Raw genomic sequence first — 20,871 nt, forward strand, 5'->3', positions numbered from 1 at the left:
AATCAAATTTCCTCCATTTTCGGACTGCATACACATTCAATTTATCAATCTCAATCAACAGAACCAAAATGCCACCATCAAACTCTCAAGATCTCCCGCACCTCAGCTTCCGCTCTTTTGTCGAAGCACTTAAAGCAGACGGCGACCTCGTTGAGATCAACGAAGAATGTGACCCGAATCTCGAAGTCGGCGCCATCATTCGGAAGGTTGTTGAGACCGATGAACGAGCACCCCTCTTCAACAAGCTCAAGGGTCAAGATGCAGATGGCTTCTGGCGTATCCTCGGCGCGCCAAACTCTCTGCGGTCCGACCCCTCCCAGCGTTTTGGAAGACTGGCGAGGCACCTCGGTCTCCCTCCCACGTCGACTATGAAGGAGATACTCGATAAGATGATCGCCGCCAAGAGTGCGACTCCAATCCCCCCCGTTGTCTCTGATACCGGGTCCTGCAAGGAGTTCCGATTAACTCCAGACCAATTTGACCTCACCAAATTGCCAGCACCGATGCTGCACCAGTCTGACGGCGGAAAGTACATCCAGACGTACGGTATGCATGTCGTTCAATCGCCGGACGGGAAATGGACGAACTGGTCCATCGCTCGCGCCATGGTGTACGACAGGAACCACCTTGCGGGGCTCGTTATCGAGCCGCAACATATCTGGCAGATCCATCAGATGTGGAAAAAGGAGGGTAAGGATATGCCGTGGGCGCTGGTCTTTGGCGTGCCACCGGCCGCCATCATGGCTTCGAGCATGCCTTTACCGAGCGGCCTGTCTGAGGCGGAGTACATTGGGTCACTGGTTGGAGCACCGTTGGAGGTTGTCAAGTGTGATACCAATGGGCTTTATGTCCCTGCCAACTCGGAAATTGTCTTCGAGGGCGTTTGCTCTGCTACAGAGACGGCACCTGAGGGTCCCTTTGGAGAGATGCACGGGTATGTGGACTGTTTGGAATTGTTTGCAAGAAATCCGCAAAGATACTGACGATCCTTCAAGATATGTCTTCCCTGGCGACGCGCATCCCCAGCCGAAGTACAGGGTTGACCTCATCACACACCGAAAGGATGCTATTCTTCCAGTATCGAATTGCGGCCGATTGACCGATGAGACGGTAGGTCATCATCGCCACCTGTTCTCATAGCAGTACCAAACTGACGCGAACTAGCACACCATGATCGGACCCCTTGCCGCTGCTGAGATCGGATTTCTACTGAAGTCTAAGGGTTTGCCCATCAAGGAGGCTTTCTCCCCCTTCGAATCCCAGGTGACATGGGTCGCCCTACAGGTCGACACCGAGAAGCTTCGCGCAATGAAGACCAACGCAAAGGATTTTTGCCGAACCATCGGCGATGTTGTCTTCAATGATAAGGTCGGCTACACAATCCACCGCCTCGTCATTGTCGGCGACGACATCGACGTGTACGACTTTAAGGACGTAATCTGGGCCTTTTCCACCCGCTGCCGCCCTGGCCTGGATGAGTACCATTTCGAGGACGTCCGCGGCTTTCCGTTAATTCCATACATGTCGCACGGCAACGGTAACATCCGCATGGGGGGAAAAGTTGTTTCCGATTGTCTGATGCCGACTGAGTACACCACTGGCCGTGACTGGGAAGCTGCGAGCTTCCAGGGGTCCTATCCGACTGAGGTCCGGGAGAAGGTGCTGCAGCGTTGGCAGTCATTTGGATTCAATTCCAACTGAATATCAAAGTGTTTAGACTGAACGTTAATTGAATGATTACTAAATCCCAACACAAAGTTTTCAACTTCACACTAGATTGGGCAGAAATGAATTGTTGTCATAATTCTGATCCGACATGATGTAGTCAAACGCGCCCAGTGGGGACATGTCGAAATCGATGGGAAATTCCCACTGAGCGTCGCCCATGTCCCAAAAGCTGGCTTGTTAGCATTCGTCTCGGAATCTAAATTATGGATTGACTCACTCAGCTTGCTCCGTGACCCGAAACGCATTATCTTGGCCTATTGCAGGCCTTTCGCCGACGGTGGGCATATGGCCAGGAGTTGGAATGTCTTGGTCGCTTTGCTCCTGGTTTGAGCCACGCGAACTGACGTCACGCTCCGTCAATGCTCGAAGAGTCCGCAGAGCCTTCAAGGCCTTATGAAGAGTGCCTGAAAGCTGTGCGTTGGTATCGGGGTCTGTGAACAAGGCGGAGTTACCTTCCTCTGAAAGACTTGCAATGAGCTCGTCCTGAAGGGTTCTGGTCTCGGCAAGATACCTAGTCTCTCGCATTAAGCTCAAGAGAAGAACCGACGTTAGCCCATTATGTGTAAAGGCCCAAGAACGCCTAGCATGTCCCGCGATTGACCTCAACCGAACATAAGCCCGGACGCTGCGCTTGAGAGATTCTCGAAAGTGCTCGAGGACGTTCGACCTGTCACTTTCACTGAGCCCTGTTGATCCACTCCTCGATACGAACGGGCGACAAAGAGTAGCCATGACAAAATGTCGGTGAAGTTCGAAAGCGTAGTATTCTTGAATCTGTGGTATTGCCGTACTTCTCGTGGGATCGAGTAAGTGGGGCGAAAGAGAGGCTTCGATGGATTTGATGCCGTCGAGTACCGAAACTGGCCCTAGTGACGACTGCAAATGAGACGAGAGATGGCGCAATGTGACATGACATAGCCAGCTCATAGCTTGGAGGTAGGATAGACCCGAACTCTCGCTGGACTCTGAGAGCTGAGGCAAGTCGCTTTCAAAATCCAACTCATAGGAGGCTGGTGGGCGACCAAAAGCGAGCGCGAGGAGGGCATCCTGCCAAACAATTGCTAATCTGACCAGTGGTTAGCAGATGTATTCCTACAGAGAACCTCGATGCAATTTACCTCAAACACTTTGCGTCTTCATCTGTGAGCGGAGATTTTGGTGGGCGGGCTGTCTTCTTGTGAAGACCGAGGCATTGCGCGAGGCGGATTGTTGTGCCCCCAAGAACCCAAGCCGCCTGAGGTTTCATATCATTTTGAAGCACATTCCCTAAGAGAAGGAGTGTCTGGACGGCCTCCTTGGATGGATTCGCGAGATAATCTGTTGACCGTAGGAGATCAAATGACTGCTTGGCTGTAGCTGATCAGCATCTCATCGAGGTGGATGGAATGCTGGGCTGATCTAGAACATACTATGCCGTTGAGACACTGCAAGACGGTCTTGCAAATTCATATCGGAAAATTGAGCTCCAGCCGCCATGATAGCGTGAAGTAGAGACAGCCACCTAGGATCTTCAAACGACTCGGAGCCAAGGTTTGATCCTCTCCTTGCATTGATTAGTTGACAAATTCGTTGCTCGATGGTATCTAAATTAAAGGTTATGACGTGAAAGGGGTGGACTCGACGGCGAAACAGTTCAAACAATCTGACTATCTCTTGGTCGCTTGGTAGAGACTGATAGGATGATACAGACGTGTTCACTTCTTCATTGACGCCAAGAAGAGGTAGTATGCCTGTTTCGAAAGCAGATTGTCGAGCTGGATCATCTCTAGACCGGATTGAGCGCCGTCTGATCATGCCTATCACCGAACTATCGGCGAGGAATAGTCGATCGCCATCTTCTCGCGCAGTGGATGCATTATTCGACGTTGTCGATATTTGTGGAGTGGGCCTGTTTTGAGCTTCTGGGCCAGGGACGAGGTCTCCTACACGTTCCTCGACGATATCAAAGCTGATCGCGTCTGTTTTCTCGAGTTCTTGAGATCTGTTTGAAGTTGGAATGACTACAGAAGTTCTTCTCGCAGATCGTGCTGGCGACTGCGGGATACCGAGCGACTGTCTTGTAGAACTTTCATAGTTGCATAGATCCGGGTGTCCCCGTTTGTCGCAGGTCGAACACGGCAACTCCTTGTCGCATTTGACCTTTCTTTCGCGGCACGGTATACATGACTTAGGGTTACCACGGACGCCTTTGCGGTCCCGTTGACGAGATTTGAGAAGGTCGCGGAGGGCTGAGCGGTCATCGTTCGGGGTGTTGGGAGATCGACGGACCGATGAGTCCATCGGGAACAACAGGTGGGCGTTGATGTTAATGTCCGGGTTAGGTACTCTAAAATATTAGTCTGCATCAAAACAGTTCAGATCTGGGCAAGACTTTTGGGGCTTTGAATTCTCAAACGCAACGAGCGCAAGACAATTGCTTTTGTGTGTCCGTGACGTCCAAATCACGGTGTCAGGTTTATACCGGACTTTACCTAATCGAGACGCCGACTTCGGCCTTCGGAGAAACCTTGGCTCGGAGCAAGTCCGGGTCCCGAATTTCTGTGGAGAGATCACGACCAGATGCGGATATATATGTCTGGACCAGAAAACGTATTCAACCCACTTCTTCGCTATGCTTTGCTAGAATGTCTCGAAGCCTATCCCTGGATTTGCCTTTAATTCGAGAAGGTAATATGTCAATGTCAGGAATGCCGCGCTTATCCAACTATTACCCACCAAGGCCTGTTGCTTTTACTGCACTGGGCACTTTGTAAATTGATTCAAATATCAAAGAAAAAAGAAGAAAGAAAAAGAAAAAAACAGAGAATCTTGAACGAGGCTATAGCGGACGGCCGAACCTCTATTGAAATCAGAAAGACCAGCTTTCTTTCAACTATGGTACTCGCCGGGAGATGAGATCGGGTAGTGGCTACAAACCACGGCTTAGAGGACTATATAAAGAGACGAAGTACTGTACTTTTACACTTCTTGTGACCCTATACTAACGTAAATTTCATTGATGAAGCGGTGGTCTATCTTAGCGCCGGTTCTTTAGTCGGGGTTGACAACCTATTTTCGCCTCACAAGGTAACTTCGGGACTTTGACCAAGCATTATGAAACCAAAAGTGTGCTTTCTAGAGTGAGAGTGTAGATATGCGAGATTCAAGATATCCAGTTAGCTATCTGAAGACCACCAGATAGACTACATAGCCCTTCACCATAAAATTCTCGACCTCTCCTTCCGTGATTAACCCCGACTTCGTTCGAAGCCGCTTGCCCCTTGGATCGACATTGACTTCTGACTTATTTGCCGGTAATGCTGGTGATTCTGGGGTCCTTGGAGTTATATTCGACATAGTGCAGGCCATTGGTTCGGAAGACATTCAGGCCATATTGATCCGGCTCGTTGTCGAAGAAGGTATAGTTGTAGGAGTCAGTGGTGGATATAGTCAGGCGGTACTTCTTGACCGAGTACCAGGGAGCCTCCTCGAGCTTGTAGTAGGTAATGCCCGTCTTGTTTCGGATCTCTGGAGAGGGTGAACCCTCGGTGTTAAGTCTCCAATCAACCTGGACATTGAAAGGGGGGCCGTTGGCAGCAGGGGCGTCGCCACCCTGGTCGGTGATATCGTAGTGAGAGGCAGAAACCTGATACTTCTGTCCGCTCTTAGACTCAGATTCTTTCCAGGGAGCAGATGTCTGGTCGGCCATTTTGAAGATGTAGGAGGAAGATAAGGTTTACGTGAAGGTGCTTGTCTTTGTAGTGGAGGTATCTGTAGCTGAAGAAGTGCTTCTCGATGACAATCAAATTCTATTAGAGAGCCGAATCCTGCTGCCTTTTATACGTAACGTGAACCGCTCGTTCATTGAGGGGTAGATAATTTTCTAGTCACTTCTTCGACACATACAGCAGGCCATGATGGGAGGACTCGGAGAAGCCGTGAGACAACGTAAGCTGGCTCTCGCGAAACTTCCAAGCCATATGCCGTTACTCTGGTGGCTGCTATACCTATCACATCACTACAAGGTGGATCAGGGGTCTTCATTTGAGTACAGCTCGTCATTAACAGCATGGCTTGAACGACCTGAAAATACACGAACTCAGCCGTATGTGAGGGTAAGAGATCAGCTGGGATGCGAAGAGGCAGCTTCTGCATCAATAGTTTCGCTAACAGCTTTGAACCCAGGCTCTCACCTGATTAAGCGGGGATGTACAGTCTTAGTCTCTGCCAGCTGTGCTTCTTGACATATCCATCTGAGCCAATTATCTTGATTACCTATTATACCGCTGCACCTGATTATGGCACAATGCCACAATGATACATACTACAGCGCTGTTACATTTGGCTTAGTTTGAACGGTGGTTTGTCTAGATACATCAACTAGTGTTGTCCGATAGGTTAGTGCCCCGGGATGTGGCGGGCGGGACGGTCCTGACATGGGGCTAGGTACTGGGTCGAGACTCGCGTTTACGGTCGCTCCGCTTTCAGCCCGCCACTCTAGTGGAGTTTTGCCCGCGCAAGCTGTTTCGCAACACCTCAGTCACTTAGTAGTGTTGACTATTCGATCTTTGAGGCACAGGAATCACATCTATTTCTTGACCAGGGCCTTCCTACCACTCTCCTTGGCTACCGCGATCACGACGGATGATCCGGAGCACAACTTCAAAGCAGGATTGGGGAAGGGCTCTAGATAGACTGGGGGCTGAGACATTAGCAGCCTCAGGCGAAGTCAGCTGAAAGATAATGACCTGCACACTGGTCGTGAATGGACTCCCATGCACTCGCACGACGCTCACCCCGCTTTCGGAGTGTCTAGACTGCCATAGCTGGTTCTAGCGTGCTTACAGCCCAGAGCGATTAGTTATATAGGCTGTGAATTGTAGTATACGCATTTGCACGTTAAACTTGTCTTTTCAGCTTCTTCCCTCAGCAAAAGATTCTAGCGGCGAATACCAACCATGGCAACCTCAACAGATCACGAAAATGCAGACACCAGTGGCCAAGCTGGGGAAGAGGTCGCCCCCCAAATGTCAGTCAGTGGAGGACTTTGGAATGGGATCATCGGCAAACCATTCCATGAGTCTCTCACTTTGTCTGCTCTAATCAGCAGCAAATCTGGGACCCCACAGGGCACAACTCTTGAGAGCGCCACCAACGACGACTGGGAGCACATTCGCGGAGCAGTGTGGAATGACGATCCTGATTGTCAACTCTTTTCAGACACTCACGACTCAAATCATTCATACACACTCGGCTTTGACTGGGCACTGAAGTTCAAGTCAGCGGAAAAAGAGTGGAACCCAAACAACCTCGGCTTCACTAGGATGAAAAATGTTACCGGTCGCTCACACTATGGTGACCTTCAGTTTCTTCACTGTATGGCATCTGACAGAGATGAGGAGCCTGAAGTCACAAAAGCAAATATCATGACCTGGATGGAAGTTATGTATAAGCTGGCAACTGGTGAAGATGACAAGATTACCCCCAGCACTGTGGTGTCACAGTCACCTCTTGGCGTTTTGTTTCCTGACGATTCTCTCCCGCCAAACTGGCTGTCTCTTGCCTATCTATTGTCCAAGGACTCCAAGTTCAAGGGCCTTGACATCGGGCGACGCGCACTCGGCAGTATGTTCCATGTTATCCAAGATTCGTATGCTATTGGCCATGCAAAGCGTGAACTACTGAACGAGAAAGACAAGGTATCAGACGGTAAGGATTCTGATTAGGTCCATCCAGTTCCCACTGCTTACATTTCTTCTCCAGATCCCCTCAAATTTAAAGACGGCACTATAGATCGTTGGGGGCCCATTCAGATCTTCCACACTTATTATGGCCAAGACAGTGCTTCACACAAGCATTACGACCACTTTTTCGATCGTATTCCGGATCCGGAGCATTTAGATAATCTAGAACTGTGGAATAACTTGATTGGTTGTCGTGACGGCGTTGATAGGTGTAAGATTCTAGTAGAAAAGAAGCTGGAGGGCAAGAAATGGGAGGGCGATGATGGAGTGAGACAGTTTCTCGATACAGAAGTGTTCGCGCTGTCTGGTCAGGAAAGTCTAGTCAACAACAAGGTTCTATAGTAGCTTAATCCGTACTGTAAAAGGATTTAGACCTTATGGATATTTCGAGATTATTTGCTTGAATTACGCTTTTAACCAACGTTCAAGATTGATGCCAGTAATCTACTGTGTTTGACTTGAGAAACTAGCCTGTACCATGCATTCACTCACTATGGGGATTGCTTTCGTTTACTGTTCGTCGCAATAACCATCGACTTGCTTTGGTTAAGATTCTCCCCCTCTTCTTTGGCTTAGGGTTACCCATCCGAGGCGCTTCTGCACAAGTAAGTACATGGGCCAGAATCGGCTAGGCCATGTCCATTGTCTTAGGCTATTGCCTCTAGTCCTGCAAATCCCAGGCTGCCACCTACGTTCTAGACCTAACCCTGGTATTCAGCTGTTGTTTCGATCACGATGCGTACTCAGCCCTCTGAGCTGGCATTGGCAACCACACATTTTGCCGTTGGTCAATTCCCACCGTATTAGCGCCTACAAGGGAGAGTGCGACCCGCAAAGCCACCTAATGCTGGTTGCTCAGCTTCGGCAGGGTCTCTTCCTCTCCATTCCCTTCACTTACAACTGCCGTCTTCCATCACAGGGTTACTTCACTCCGCTTCGACATCCTCTTTCCACTTGCTTCAGGAACGATTTTCCATTTCATACGAAGATGGCTACTATTCAAATCAACGGCAACACGGCCAATCTCGCAAATTTGCCTGATAGCGTGCCAAAGGATGCAGAGAGCACCAATTTTATCCTTATCCAGGGTCACAGTGACTTGACCCCTGGTCAAAAGCAGAAACTGGAGGACAGTAAAGTCAAAATCCTGGAATATGTCTCGCGCAACACCTACCTATGTCGATATGAGCCCAAAGACCTCAGTGCCATTCGGGCTATGGCCGCTGTCAAGAGTGTGATTCCGTGAGTAGTCATTAACATTGCAGAGTAATAATCGCTAACTGTATCAGATATCTGCCCGACCTCAAAACCACCGTGACTCTCAAGGAACTTATAGAGAGGGACAACAAAAAGACTCGCTATGAGGTAGACTGTATCCTTCATAAGAGCCCCAACGTCAACGCCAACAACCTGGCAACATCAATCGCACAGAAAGCCAGAGTAGATTTACAAGATCTTCAAATCTCACCTTCAATTATCAGAGTCACCGTGCACCAAGATGACCTCTCAGAGATTGCGAAACTTGATAGTATTAGCAGAATTGAAGAGGTGCGGCCAGTGGGGGTGCTCAACAACGAGGCGCGCGCAATCCTCAATGTCGATCTCTTGACCTTGTCAAGCTCCTACGAAGGGGCTAACCAACGTATTTGCGTTGCAGACACTGGCTTCGACCTGGGAAGGTCAAATAGCGAGCCTGGCGTTGAAGTTCACCCAGCACTTTGTGGACGTGTTCAGCACCTAGACTCCGTCTGGCCCAACGACCCCAAAGACCGGAACTTCACATTTGAGAAGTTCATGGACGAAGAAGGTCATGGCACTCATGTGTGTGCATCCATCTGCGGAAGCGGTATTTACACAATCAAGGAGCCCGAGAACGGCACGGTTACAATCAAAGTCAGAGGAACGGCGCCTGCCGCCACTCTTATGGTCCAGTCCTTGATGTTATATAAGCCCGCAGGGAGGTACTGGAAGATGGAGACGCCATTGGATCTGGCCGCACAGCTTTTCAAAAAGCCATATGACCTAGGATTCCGGATCCATAATAATTCGTGGGGTAAGAAGTGGGATAACGAAACAGGTCAGTTGGGCTATGAAACCCAAGCGAATGCCATCGACGGTTTCGTCTATGATCACCAAGACTTCATTGTGTTAATGGCAGCCGGTAATAACGGCGAAGAAAACGAATACAAAAGCCAGATAGGAGCCGCTGCTGCTGCCAAGAATTGCATCACTGTCGGATCGACAGGCTCAACGCGACAAAATGATGGGCAGAATTTTATCAAGGTTCAAGACGTTGGAAATCTCGGAACACAGGTCAACGAAACTGCAGTTTTCAGTAGCCGCGGGCCAACCCTACGTAGATCGCCGCATGTGGACGAAGCCGACAAAACGACACCCGTAGTAGGTCGTATCAAGCCAGATATTGTTGCACCAGGTGTTGCTGTCCTTTCAGCAGCCTCGAGAGCCTTGAGTGCACAATCTCGCAAGAAGAACACATGGAGAATTTCGGAGGACAACGATTGGATTTATGCCTCTGGTACAAGTATGTCGACACCACTAGTTGCAGGCTGTGTCGCTTTGCTACGTGAGGCATTACAAGAGGGAGGCAAGCAGAACCCAAGCGCAGCCCTAGTGAAAGCTTTACTTATCAACGGCGCCGTCAATTATTCCGAGAGTCTGGGTCTTGGCGTCGGCTACGACTATGAACAGGGTTTTGGACGTGTTGACATTGACAGTTCTATCGCTATGATCAGACAGTCATCGTTCATGGAGGGCGGTAACGCCTTTGAAGCCACCCAATTCGACGTGCCCCCTTTGCGACAGATCCCAACGGCAGCCAGGAGATGGGTCAGTCCTGAGATACCTGTTCCTTCTGGTAGAAACCGTCTGGTCGTGTCTCTCGCATATCCCGATCCAGCGTCCAGCTTTGGGGAACTGCAGAATGATATCAACCTGTATGTTTTCTCAGCTGGGTCTGAGCGACACGGCAATATGGGCAAGAGCTCCGGGCTCGACCACACTAGTAAGCGAAATCTAATGCTATCCCACTATTTGCATACTTACAGTGCTACAGACAATGTTGAGAAGATTATTTGGGAGAATGTCCCTGGAAAGACGTTCAAGGTTGTCGTTTCCATAAACAACAACCTCAAACCAAAGGATCCCGCAGCATTCGCGGTCGCCTGGGATATTCGTCCTCTGGCGAGATTGTAAGGGTGTTTTTTGCAGTACCACAGTTTATGTAATATTCAACCCCATTCCTTTTCATTTCCTCTCACTATGCTATCTTTCTACCCTAAGGTACCGACAGGAGACCAGTTGGAGTTTGGGCCAACATACCATATGGGGTTGAGGACACAGACCAATGGCCCTGCAGGAATGTACATGGTGTGGATTGCAGAGGCGAACGGAGGGCCAACAAGAGGGATCAGGTCGAAGATCAATAATATGGTGACATTCTGCTCTACATCATGATGCACGCATCTGGTACTTATCTAATTGCTCTTGTAACGCCCGCTAAAAGATCTATACCGGGCCGGTCGATCTTGACTAGAATGGTCCATTGTTACGAGACTCGCTTCTCGATAGCTATCTTTCTCCCGTGAGAAAACTCGTGGGAATAATCCTAGCTATCGCGATCGGGTCTTACCTGCCACAGTGGAATAGGTTAAACCAGCTGTCAAGATTCATTACTTAACGGAGGAAGGCTGGTTGCGTGATGCTCAGGTTAACTAGATGATTTCATCCACAATACGAGGATTCGAATTGATTGCGGAATTAGAAATTGGTCCCGCAGGTGAGGCTTCTATGAGGCTACCTTACTCAACGCTGCGGAGTCTCTGGAAAATGCTAGACTGCGATATTTCAACTTTACTCTTTGCTCTTGCCATGTTCAAGTATCCACTTGCGGCAGGACTGCTTGATCATCTGTGCGCATAAGCGGAGACTAAGGTAATGCTGTTGAATAGCCGAGAAATCATGGATAGTTATCGATACAATAAGATAGGATACGTGACCGGTGAGTAGCATAGCATTGCATTACTGACAGTGGGGGCGGCGGACTGAAATTGTCATTTGATTCCGCAATACAGAAGTAACTTAAGTAAGCCACCGGATTACCTTCAGCGTTGGCACTCGATAACTAATACGGCTGATAAATGTTGACAAATTGCTGAAACGATGGGATACACTGGAACAGGCTTCGAACGTGATGGAAAAAGCTGAAGTCAAGGCTGGATCGTGGAGTTACTGGCATCCAGCTGCCCTTGTTAGTGTTTCCCTTGAATCGAAATTCCGTTCGTAATTCGCATACCCAACATGACTGGCATCAAGATTCTTGTACTTGGTGCGACAGGTCCTGCAGGTTTACTTTTGCTGCGAGAGCTGCTGCATCGACAACATGGGACCATTGCCTACGTCAGGAACGCGTCCAAGATCCCCGCAGACCTGGCGAGCAGCCCACTGCTTCAAGTAAGTAAGGAGCCTAGAGAACTTCTTTTTCAGCATGGAGTTATAAACTCAGTCTATCGATAGGTCATCCAGAGGCTGATGCACGAGTCGGACAAGCTCGAAAGCGCCGTCGCGGGAAGCAAAGCCATCATCTCACTCCTGGTCTAACGCAATCGAGCGTCGTAGAGAAGACAACGTACTCGAGCATCTACTCAGCTCTTTTCCCCCTCATGCGCAAAACGATGTGAAGCGCATCCTCGCCATGGGCACACTATCCATCACCGAAGACTCGTCCTCGTTCACCCGCTTATTGCAGGCTATCCTCACCCGCATCATCGCGTCGACGGCGTACAACGCAGTCATCGACCTCGGACACGTATTTCAAGAGGAGGCGGACGGGCTGGACCGGACCCTGTTTCATATCAGCTTTATTAGTGGCGAGCCGGACGAGGATAGTTGGAGAGCGGATCGTGAGGATCAGCCGACCTATGCTGGGTATATTGCGAAGCCTGGATGGAAGGCTGGTATGAAGAGGGCTGCGTTAGCGAGCTGGCTTTTTGATGAGATCGAGAGCGGTAAATGGGTCAGGAAGTCGCCGGCGATCAGCAAGTCCAGCGCTAAGAAGACGAAGATCTAATGTCAGCAGGTAGTCGATCATTCGAGCTCGTCTATACTTTGCAATGGTGGGTTCAGATCCCCAGGGCACTAGTCATAAACCACCGACTTAGGGTCAATGGTGTAGTGTTCTAATGTAGAACACTCGATCAGTCTAGAGTCATTCACAGAAGTTAGTCCATTCCACACAGCGTCTTCTCTAGATAATTGTGCTGAAACTGCCTAGCAGACTTCATTACGCTATAACCAGAACTAAGGTAGTATTGACTACCTTAGTTACATAAAGCTGCAGTGTATACAGAGCTAACGGTGGAACAAACAGAAGTGGTGATTGGCGCCGGTAGCGAAGGTAGCCTCAGAATCTGCACATGCTGTCGCGGCTGATGAAATCAGTCCAAGGACTCCGAGGTCCCAACCACCACATCTCGACTGGGCTTCGCCATAGAAGTACCTGAGTAAGGTACGCGTGATTACTCGCATACGCGATACTTGTGCCTACCAAAGTAAAAGAGGAGTTTCTGCTACAAAATATTGAACCCCACGAAGTGAACCTCACGAAATCTCAACCACGCTGCTTGCTTGCGTCGAACAACGCTCAAAGCACTCCCAGTGACACCACCACCTGCATGCTGCCGAACGATAAGTTGGCCCCATGCTTAATGCCAGAAATACATTAAGTTACATGCAAAAGCCGGTGCTGACGGGAATATAAGGCTTAACCCCCTTTGGGCCGGTGTGGGAAGAAAGGCTTTGAATCAGGCACAATAAAGACCCTTAAATGAGCGAATACTCGTAGTACCGAGTTGAATCGGCATCATCTGCCCAATAATTATGCCAAGGATTCGATAGCAGACGGCAGGTGAGTTTAGGAGTTGAAGTGGGAAAGGGAGAAGGAAGAAGAAAGGCAGTGGTCGAGGCAGACGAAAAGTAAGAGAGCGAGGTGGAAAGAGAGAGAAGGAGTAGTCTCCAACATGATTAAGTGTTGAATCAATTCATCCGCCCAGTACTCTGATTGCCACATTATTCGTGACGATAAATAGCAGTACAGTTGGCACCCGAATCAGAATGACCGATATCTCCTGTCACCTCCCAAGTGTTGTCAAAACAATCGACGGGTATCCAGCTTTATTTTACTCGCCACCTGGAGGTCATTTCCGAGCTAGACCGATGAGATAACCCTAAACCAGATTGGCTGCATTACCCTTTACACTCTCTACAAGCCCAATGAAACCTGTACCGTAGGCCTCAATGAGCAGCTCCTCCGCCCTTCTGCTGGGTATGAAGGAGCTCAGATCTCTCTCATTGGTCGGAAAATCCTCCCAATGCTTGAAAGGATATGACTCCCGCAAGATCTCTATTATGTCCTGTAGGTTTACGGGCCCAGCAATGGCAAAAAGACGCTCTCCTCGTACCTGTGGATGAACCAATCCAATGACATGCAAGCGGGCATCGTCTTGTACGTTGACAAAGTGCTGAGGAGGTGTGTTCCTCAAGGAGTCGTAATCTTGATCCCACAACTTCTTGACCCATCTAGCCGAGGTCGGGTAACCTTGTTTTTCAGCATTGATAAGCGGGCCAATGTTCGCATTAGGTTGAACTGACTCGATGTTAATTACCATACGTTAGTCCAACTATTTCCAATAAATTACCTGTGTTTATGATTAAGGATGATTTATTCTCCTTCGCCCAACGCGAGAGAGCGCGCTCCGCTTCCACTTTGCTGGCGGAGTAGACAGTTTCCCCGTCGGCTCCAGGTTGCTTAATGCGTTCAACTGCTTCCTCGTTGAAGCTCTCGGCAGTAAGTGTAAAGACCTTTCCGGGCTTAGGTTGGGTAACCGCGAAGGAGGATGACGTGAAGACGAATCTCTTCAAATCGGCTTCCGATGATGCCTTGGCGGCATTCAATGCACCATTCACTGCTCTAGGGATGGCAACGGCCGGATCTCGAGACCCCTGCATGTCGTTGGCCACATGGATGAAGCCAACAGCCCCTGCGGAATCAGCTCCTGCTCATTGTGAGGGTGGGAAAACTTTCATACCTTGGACTGCTTCGTTGAATGCGTCTGGAGCTTCCATGTCTGGAACAGAGGCTAGGTGGAACATATGGCTGCCGTACTTGGTTTGGAAATAATCTTCCAGCCACTGACTCTTAGAGACGTCTCGCGTCGTACCACGCACCCTGTACCCAGCTGATATAGCTTGGTCGGCGACGTGAGAGCCGATGAAGCCACTCACGCCGGAAATGACGACGAGGCTACCATAAGGCACAGCCGGTTGAGGGATTCCGGGGATGGGCATTGCGTGAAAGGTTAAGGGGTATCACTGGTATATGCGGGGATAAATAACGAGGCTATGAGATATACTGGCGTTGTCCAAGTAGGTGATTGTAGATGACATGAATTAAACGGAAAGCGGCGATAGAGCTTGAGCCCAGTCTTATACTCAATGATAGACCACATTGGTGTAGGCATTAGCGGAGATTAGATTCCACTAAATCCTCTCTTACCCCACAGTGTCAGCGCCTTTACGAATGACGTATGTATGCCTAGAGCGCTACTTCCGGACGCATAGCTCTTAAGGACGGATAATATTTCCCACCTTTAACCAGCCGGATTTTGGTATTGATATACTTAGACTTGATTATTTATTTTTGCCCTTGGATAAATATTCTATCTTAGAGCCTTTTTATACATACTTATACTGTAAGAGTTTATTATTAAAATAGAAGAACATTGAATTCCTTTCTAAATCAATACTAAGTTAAAAGAACATTTTATTGAATGTTTCTCAATCTGCTTTGGCTTAGATTTCAATATCGATCGAGTTAGTTTAGATAAAGCGGCGCCTGAGCCTGGGATAGACGAAGAAAGCGGTCGGATTCAACGCACAGAAGGCTAAGGCTGCTTGGTGGACTGCACTCGTCACCATTAGGAAGACACCGTCTTTGATATGACGGATATGATGTCTTTTCTCCCTCATTCTTCAATTAACATCTTCCGAGCAGTGTCTCGACGGGCCGACTCTACTCCTCGACCAAGGGCCGAGACTACTATCCCGAAGAGTCGACGGTTATTGGACCAGCGCTGTTTTTAGGTTGGGTTCCATCACTAATCAGTTTTTAATTCCGAAGATTTGGGCTTGTTACAATCTAGGCTTTATCCACATCAATAGAATTTATCGAACATCCATCTATGTAGTATTCTTTCCTACAGAATTTAGGTTCATTATCTGATCGCTCACTCTTGGCTCACCTTGCCTGCTTTGCAACGACCGAATGCCTGGGAGCGCTGGAAAGAGGCTGGAGCTAGCTTCGAGCACTGGTGCCTGGGGCGTTTCTGTTCTCATGCCCTTTCGTACACAGCGAAAGACTCGATGACCAGGGCACTGCGCTCGAAGTGACAGAAGAACGATGAAAAGCTGCCGAGGAGAGAAGCAAGTCGATGGATCCACATCGCGAGAAGAGATTCGAGATTCCATCGAATACATTGGCCTTTCCACATGTTATTTGAGCTAGACCACCTGCTAGGGACGACTTTTGTATGCAGGAATGAAGCCTCTGGTCCTGTGTTGCTAGACGTTCACTGGCCCATAATCAACTAATCTGGGTGATATCCCGTACAGGGTTGCCGTCTTAAGCCGAGAGAGTACTCGGGAGGAGACCATGTGGGTACAATAGACAATTTACGTCGCTGAGGCTAACCCTGATGTTTCCGCAGCGTTTAAAGAGTTTATTGAAATGAACCAACTCACTGCTCTAACAGTCACAGACCTATCTTACCTTGGTTCCTAAAGAAACGAGTGGCTGATTACTCATATCCTATTTGCATAGGGAAACACCGCTCTCAGAGTGTTTCATGCTGTATGCTTATGAAGGCCAATGTCATTCAGCGCAACTATACTACTTCCTACGGAGCACAGAATGAGTCATTTGATACCTTAATTACTCGTATACGGATACCTTACCTACATATACTCGATCCATCTTGAGTTCACGCAAGTAGTTACTTGATTCAGGCTGGAATACTAGCCCGTCTTGGTTCAAGTGCTGTGAGATGGTCTTCACAGGGGAACAGCATGTGTTCTCCCTCTCTCCTTCCCCCCAACTCACTCGGTAGCACACTCTCCCTGACAATGGTCTTATGTAGCACAACCAATACCATCACTGCGCCTTGGTAACTCTAATAACTATCTGTTGCTGCTTTTCTGAAGATCTTAGGAGGGACTGCCCAGTAGTGCGAGGCAAATAGCTCATTTTTGACGCCCAGCGTGAGTGAAGTCCAAGCTTGATGGCAATGCCTATTCGCCAGGCGCCTTTCAATGGTCGTTACTGCATTTGAGAACAAGATCATCAATGCCGCGACAATGGCTACCATCTGCATTCAAACTTCAGGCTGTATTATGCTGTGCAGCCGCTGATCGGCGAGGTTTCACTATGAAAGAAAATATGTTCTTGGCAATTGTTTTGAGATCACTTCCCTAATGATCGCCCCGTGCTCCATAGGGTGCTGAGGACAACGCAACCCGTTCCTCATTCTCACCATCTAGTCTGTCGTATCCCCCACTGTATCCCATTGAGCGCTCATTTTGCCCATAGCCAGGATGAGTCCCTTGGCCGTATGGAGTTCCTTCTTGTCGAGGTGCCGCTCCACCCTTCGCCTTCTTGTTTTTCTTCGAGACCATCTTCTTGATCTTCTTCATGCACTTTTTGACAACTTTCTTGATGTACTTCGTCGGATCGAGCTGCGTCTTGTTTCCGTCGCTGGAGCTGCCATCCTTGCTGCCGCCTTCGGTACCCCTGCGCTTTCGCCTGCGGCAGCAACAGCAGCATGCAACTACAGAGACAAGGGCAAGAACGCAGACGACGATTATTGCCACTATCCCGCCGGGAATGATGCGGATGCCGCCATCATTGTCGTCGTCATCTGAATCGCCATTGCGAGCTAGCAAGTGGTGGATAGGGCTGTTGTAGGCTGCACGAGCCAAGGGTTGGATAACAGGCATTATCTGCAGATAGTTCCGAACTTTAAGCTGGTTCCAGATGTTTGCATACAATTGGCTGTAGGATAGGCGATTCGGATGAGTTGATCTGATGCTTAGCGGACAACGTTCTGACTAAGGTGTCAGGTAAAGAGCGTGAATGAGAATAGAGTGAGTAGCGATTGACTAGCACAATCATTTTCCTAAATTTTGGAAACGCTTATGTTTTTATCTTCTCCTGGCCGGATTCTGCTCAAAGCCGTTGTGTCCAAATTAAGCATCTTTCATCGTCGGCATCCCACAGCATTGTGGCTTGGCGGGCCTGCCACTCCATGAGGATCCCTTGAATTAATCAATTGCCATAAATTTGTCAGTGCGGTAATATCCTGTGCAATTGTCGGCCGTACTGATGATTGGCGGCTGCTGGGGACGCCTGACTCGCGCGAGCAAATTGAGAGCTCGTGCCGCAAGGCCTTACACCCAACTTGTCGGTGACGCCGTCGAAAGATACAAATCCCTGCCGTTTGCAGTAAGAAAAGGTTGCATTTTTGTAGTCTACGGATTTGCCGAGTCTACCAGCCCACTCTTGTGTATGATGTTCACTTGTGCAGGCCAATAGGAGCACGCACAAAACGGCCTTTCCATAGGTACTCAAGGTATAAATGATCCCAAAAGCTCTTCTTGCGATTCCCTTCCATCTGACATGGCATTAAGCATACCTTACTTCATAGAAATGAATACTGATGTGACCCCTAGAAACTTGAGTTGAAATTGCCACCCTCGGATGTTGCTAGCTCGCAATTAAACCGCATTTTTACTCCCCAGACAGTTACGTTGGGACTTTTTGGATGTATTGAGCACAAATGCGATATTTCGACGCCGTAACAGTACTCATTGCGATATGCTGGCCTGCCCATGATGTCGGAGAATCTAAGAGACAGAATCTAGTCGTAATGTAGTATGTTATCTTTTTTTAATAACACGAAACCTTGTATGGAGTTGATATTCGAGAAAGAAAGACCACGATATGGGTCGACGTGACCGAAAATTTTCGACACGCAGCTTTGCTATGTCTGGGTTGAATAATGATACCGACCTCTTGATACCGAATTGCGAAGTTAATTTCATCCCGGCAAAGTCTCTAGTGATTAATTCTTGGCTCGGGTATAAAAATTGAGACAATTTCTCCGAAACGTTTCACGTGAATCCCATGTTCAGGATTGTGATGACTTCTTGGACAAACGTTTCGGTAATCATCGGCGCCTCGGGAGTATTGTCCAAGGCACTATTAGTGAGTGCCAAGAAACTCAGAATAATTTCCACTCGATATACTTCTGTGGATGGATAGCCTGCAGGAATATGTAAACTACTGTCCATCCGAAATGCCGTCTGCAGTAGTGGCTTTGTTTTGGGATGCACACAGCTAGAGCTTTAGGACTCAAATCGGTGCTTAGCCTTATCCCATCACCAGGGGCTCTCTGCACATGGACCGGAGACCGTGCGTTGATCACCGCAGGAACACGAGCATATTGTGTCTCAATATGACATGACTGTTGAGAAATAAGTGTATCATTACAAGATTGTTTATGAATCGTCACACCGTGTCAATCTGATTGGATTCCCAAGACCCGTCACACAACTCCCAACGAAGGTGGCAGTATTGTAAGCATACTGAGGGGAAAAAAAGAGGATCAAAAAGGCCATAACCTAGAGAGGGGATTGAGTGGAAATTCCAGTATCAGTGACAAAGACTCCAAATGTCAACCCAACTTTCCGTCATTATGTGTCGGCCCTTGATAGGCTCGTAAGTCCAATACTTCGGGTTCGGGCTCTGTCTCGCGCTGTCTACGGCGACGTCGCCGCCGACGCCAAACGAAGTATCCAGCCAGTAGGAACACCAATATGGTGACTGAGATTAGTGCCATGTTAGTAGATGTAGGAATCTGGGGACGAATTGTTTCTCCTCATGGTTGTTCCACCTACCTATTCCTGATACAAAGCCGAGAATCGCGATACCGACCTCGGTGAAAGTGGGAACGCCCTGGGTCATATTTATGTTGATCGCCGGTGGCTGGTATTGTTTCAGTCCATCACCGCTGCGTAATGCCGTGTTCTGGTCAGCTGCCGGGACTTGTGTGGCAACTACGGTCACTGTCGGGGGTGCTAAGGTAATAAAGACGGTGTTCGTTGGACCTCTTGATGCTGGCGGCGGCGGTGGCGGCGGCGGTCCGGGGGGTGGAGGAGGCCCTCCTGGGGGTGGGGGTGGAGGCGGCGGTGGTCGAGGGGATGGGGGAGGTGGTGGAGGAGGTGGTGATGGAGGCGGTGGTGGCGGTGGCCCCTCTGGGGGAGGAGGCGGCGGTGGCGATGGCGGAGGAGGCCCTTCTGGCGGAGGAGGAGGGGGTGGTGAGACTGGGGGAGGTCCCTCTGGGGGTGGCGGCGGCGTTGGTGAAGGAGGCGGCGGTCCTTGAGGAGGCGGCGGTCGTGGTGCTTGTCGTCCCTGATATTGGTGCCTTGAATCAAGATTCAGCCTTGGTGGTGGAGGCTTTCTGCGAGTCGACGAAAATCGTGCCATCTTGTCCGTGTTTTCGTACCTAAATATGTGTTAGCGATGCAAAACCCTCATGGTCAAGCTGTCTAAGGTCTCTTACCGCTGCTAGAAAGCCTCCCACTTCACGTTATTACGTTGTTACACAAAACTGACAGTGTCTAGAAGGGGAGACACGATGTTTTGGACGGTTAAAAGGGAGCAAAGACAATCTTGATCGCTCAGGCTAATGGTACATATCGAGGCAGCAAGCAATTAAAGAACACAGGAGCGTCTGCCATTAATATTCACATTCGACCCTATCTTTTGGATGGGAGACTGTGTCCTAGGAACACAACTGGATGACTTTAGTTCAAATCGTGCTGTCGGTGCGACACTCGGCGCAGGGGAACTCATCTGAACTTCGGTAAGTTGAACTATCCAGTTGGTTTGGTTTCAAGCTTTTTACACACGAACCACTTACGTCCAGTTGACAGGAATGAAACAGAGTTAAAGTCTACGTCTGATGACCGCGACTCATTGCTAATAATAGCATTACTCACAGACAAAGAGCACATAGCGTCGACGTTCCGAGGCTGCATGGAATATCTCCTCCCAATGCCATTCAAGTTTTTGATCGAGCACCCCCGCAGTAGGAGATGGTGTTCAAGCTTAGAGAAGTAGTTGTAATTCTCTATCCGACTCATTCACCCGGCGTCGAGCAATTGCTGCAGCATTCGGCCCATATGGAGGGATTACTTATATTTAGAATGCAGGTAGCATAAGGTAGTCCAAAAATTGGCTTTGACTGACAACGACGACGGCACTTTGGCCCTCAATCGTCGTAGGCAGTAT

The 20,871-nt window shown here is 49.0% G+C and overlaps 8 protein-coding genes across 8 annotated transcripts; 4 read left to right on the forward strand and 4 right to left on the reverse strand.

Annotated features, from left to right (window-relative positions):
* Window positions 1-68: 68 nt before the first annotated feature.
* CABS01_10460 (uncharacterized protein) lies at window positions 69-1,701 on the forward strand (the record flags this gene model as incomplete). The annotated part of the gene is made up of 3 exons (XM_060543816.1): window positions 69-934; window positions 996-1,110; window positions 1,165-1,701. The coding sequence occupies 3 exons, from the start codon at window positions 69-71 to the stop codon at window positions 1,699-1,701; spliced, it is 1,518 nt and encodes a 505-aa protein (XP_060399018.1).
* A 66-nt stretch (window positions 1,702-1,767) lies between these two features.
* Window positions 1,768-4,008, reverse strand: CABS01_10461 (fungal specific transcription factor; the record flags this gene model as incomplete). Its single annotated transcript, XM_060543817.1, has 4 exons — window positions 1,768-1,897; window positions 1,946-2,794; window positions 2,847-3,078; window positions 3,138-4,008. The coding sequence occupies 4 exons, from the start codon at window positions 4,006-4,008 to the stop codon at window positions 1,768-1,770; spliced, it is 2,082 nt and encodes a 693-aa protein (XP_060399019.1).
* A 1,003-nt stretch (window positions 4,009-5,011) lies between these two features.
* CABS01_10462 (uncharacterized protein) lies at window positions 5,012-5,416 on the reverse strand (the record flags this gene model as incomplete). Its single annotated transcript, XM_060543818.1, has 1 exon — window positions 5,012-5,416. One exon carries the CDS (start codon window positions 5,414-5,416, stop codon window positions 5,012-5,014), a length of 405 nt encoding a protein of 134 aa, XP_060399020.1.
* Window positions 5,417-6,690: 1,274 nt separating this feature from the next.
* CABS01_10463 (uncharacterized protein) lies at window positions 6,691-10,664 on the forward strand (the record flags this gene model as incomplete). Its single annotated transcript, XM_060543819.1, has 7 exons — window positions 6,691-6,740; window positions 6,818-7,416; window positions 7,678-7,718; window positions 8,028-8,056; window positions 8,259-8,693; window positions 8,741-10,405; window positions 10,517-10,664. The coding sequence occupies 7 exons, from the start codon at window positions 6,691-6,693 to the stop codon at window positions 10,662-10,664; spliced, it is 2,967 nt and encodes a 988-aa protein (XP_060399021.1).
* Window positions 10,665-11,768: 1,104 nt separating this feature from the next.
* Window positions 11,769-12,974, forward strand: CABS01_10464 (uncharacterized protein; the record flags this gene model as incomplete). Its single annotated transcript, XM_060543820.1, has 3 exons — window positions 11,769-11,921; window positions 12,079-12,483; window positions 12,909-12,974. The coding sequence occupies 3 exons, from the start codon at window positions 11,769-11,771 to the stop codon at window positions 12,972-12,974; spliced, it is 624 nt and encodes a 207-aa protein (XP_060399022.1).
* A 719-nt stretch (window positions 12,975-13,693) lies between these two features.
* CABS01_10465 (aldehyde reductase) lies at window positions 13,694-14,813 on the reverse strand (the record flags this gene model as incomplete). The annotated part of the gene is made up of 3 exons (XM_060543821.1): window positions 13,694-14,112; window positions 14,165-14,506; window positions 14,555-14,813. 3 exons carry the CDS (start codon window positions 14,811-14,813, stop codon window positions 13,694-13,696), a joined length of 1,020 nt encoding a protein of 339 aa, XP_060399023.1.
* A 2,178-nt stretch (window positions 14,814-16,991) lies between these two features.
* Window positions 16,992-17,516, reverse strand: CABS01_10466 (uncharacterized protein; the record flags this gene model as incomplete). Its single annotated transcript, XM_060543822.1, has 1 exon — window positions 16,992-17,516. One exon carries the CDS (start codon window positions 17,514-17,516, stop codon window positions 16,992-16,994), a length of 525 nt encoding a protein of 174 aa, XP_060399024.1.
* A 2,030-nt stretch (window positions 17,517-19,546) lies between these two features.
* CABS01_10467 (uncharacterized protein) lies at window positions 19,547-19,960 on the forward strand (the record flags this gene model as incomplete). Its single annotated transcript, XM_060543823.1, has 1 exon — window positions 19,547-19,960. One exon carries the CDS (start codon window positions 19,547-19,549, stop codon window positions 19,958-19,960), a length of 414 nt encoding a protein of 137 aa, XP_060399025.1.
* Between the last annotated feature and the right edge of the window lie 911 nt (window positions 19,961-20,871).

This window comes from Colletotrichum abscissum (assembly GCF_030869225.1).
Source record: "Colletotrichum abscissum strain IMI 504890 chromosome Unknown Scaffold_27.1, whole genome shotgun sequence".
In the NCBI taxonomy this organism is placed as follows: Eukaryota; Fungi; Ascomycota; class Sordariomycetes; order Glomerellales; family Glomerellaceae; genus Colletotrichum; species Colletotrichum abscissum.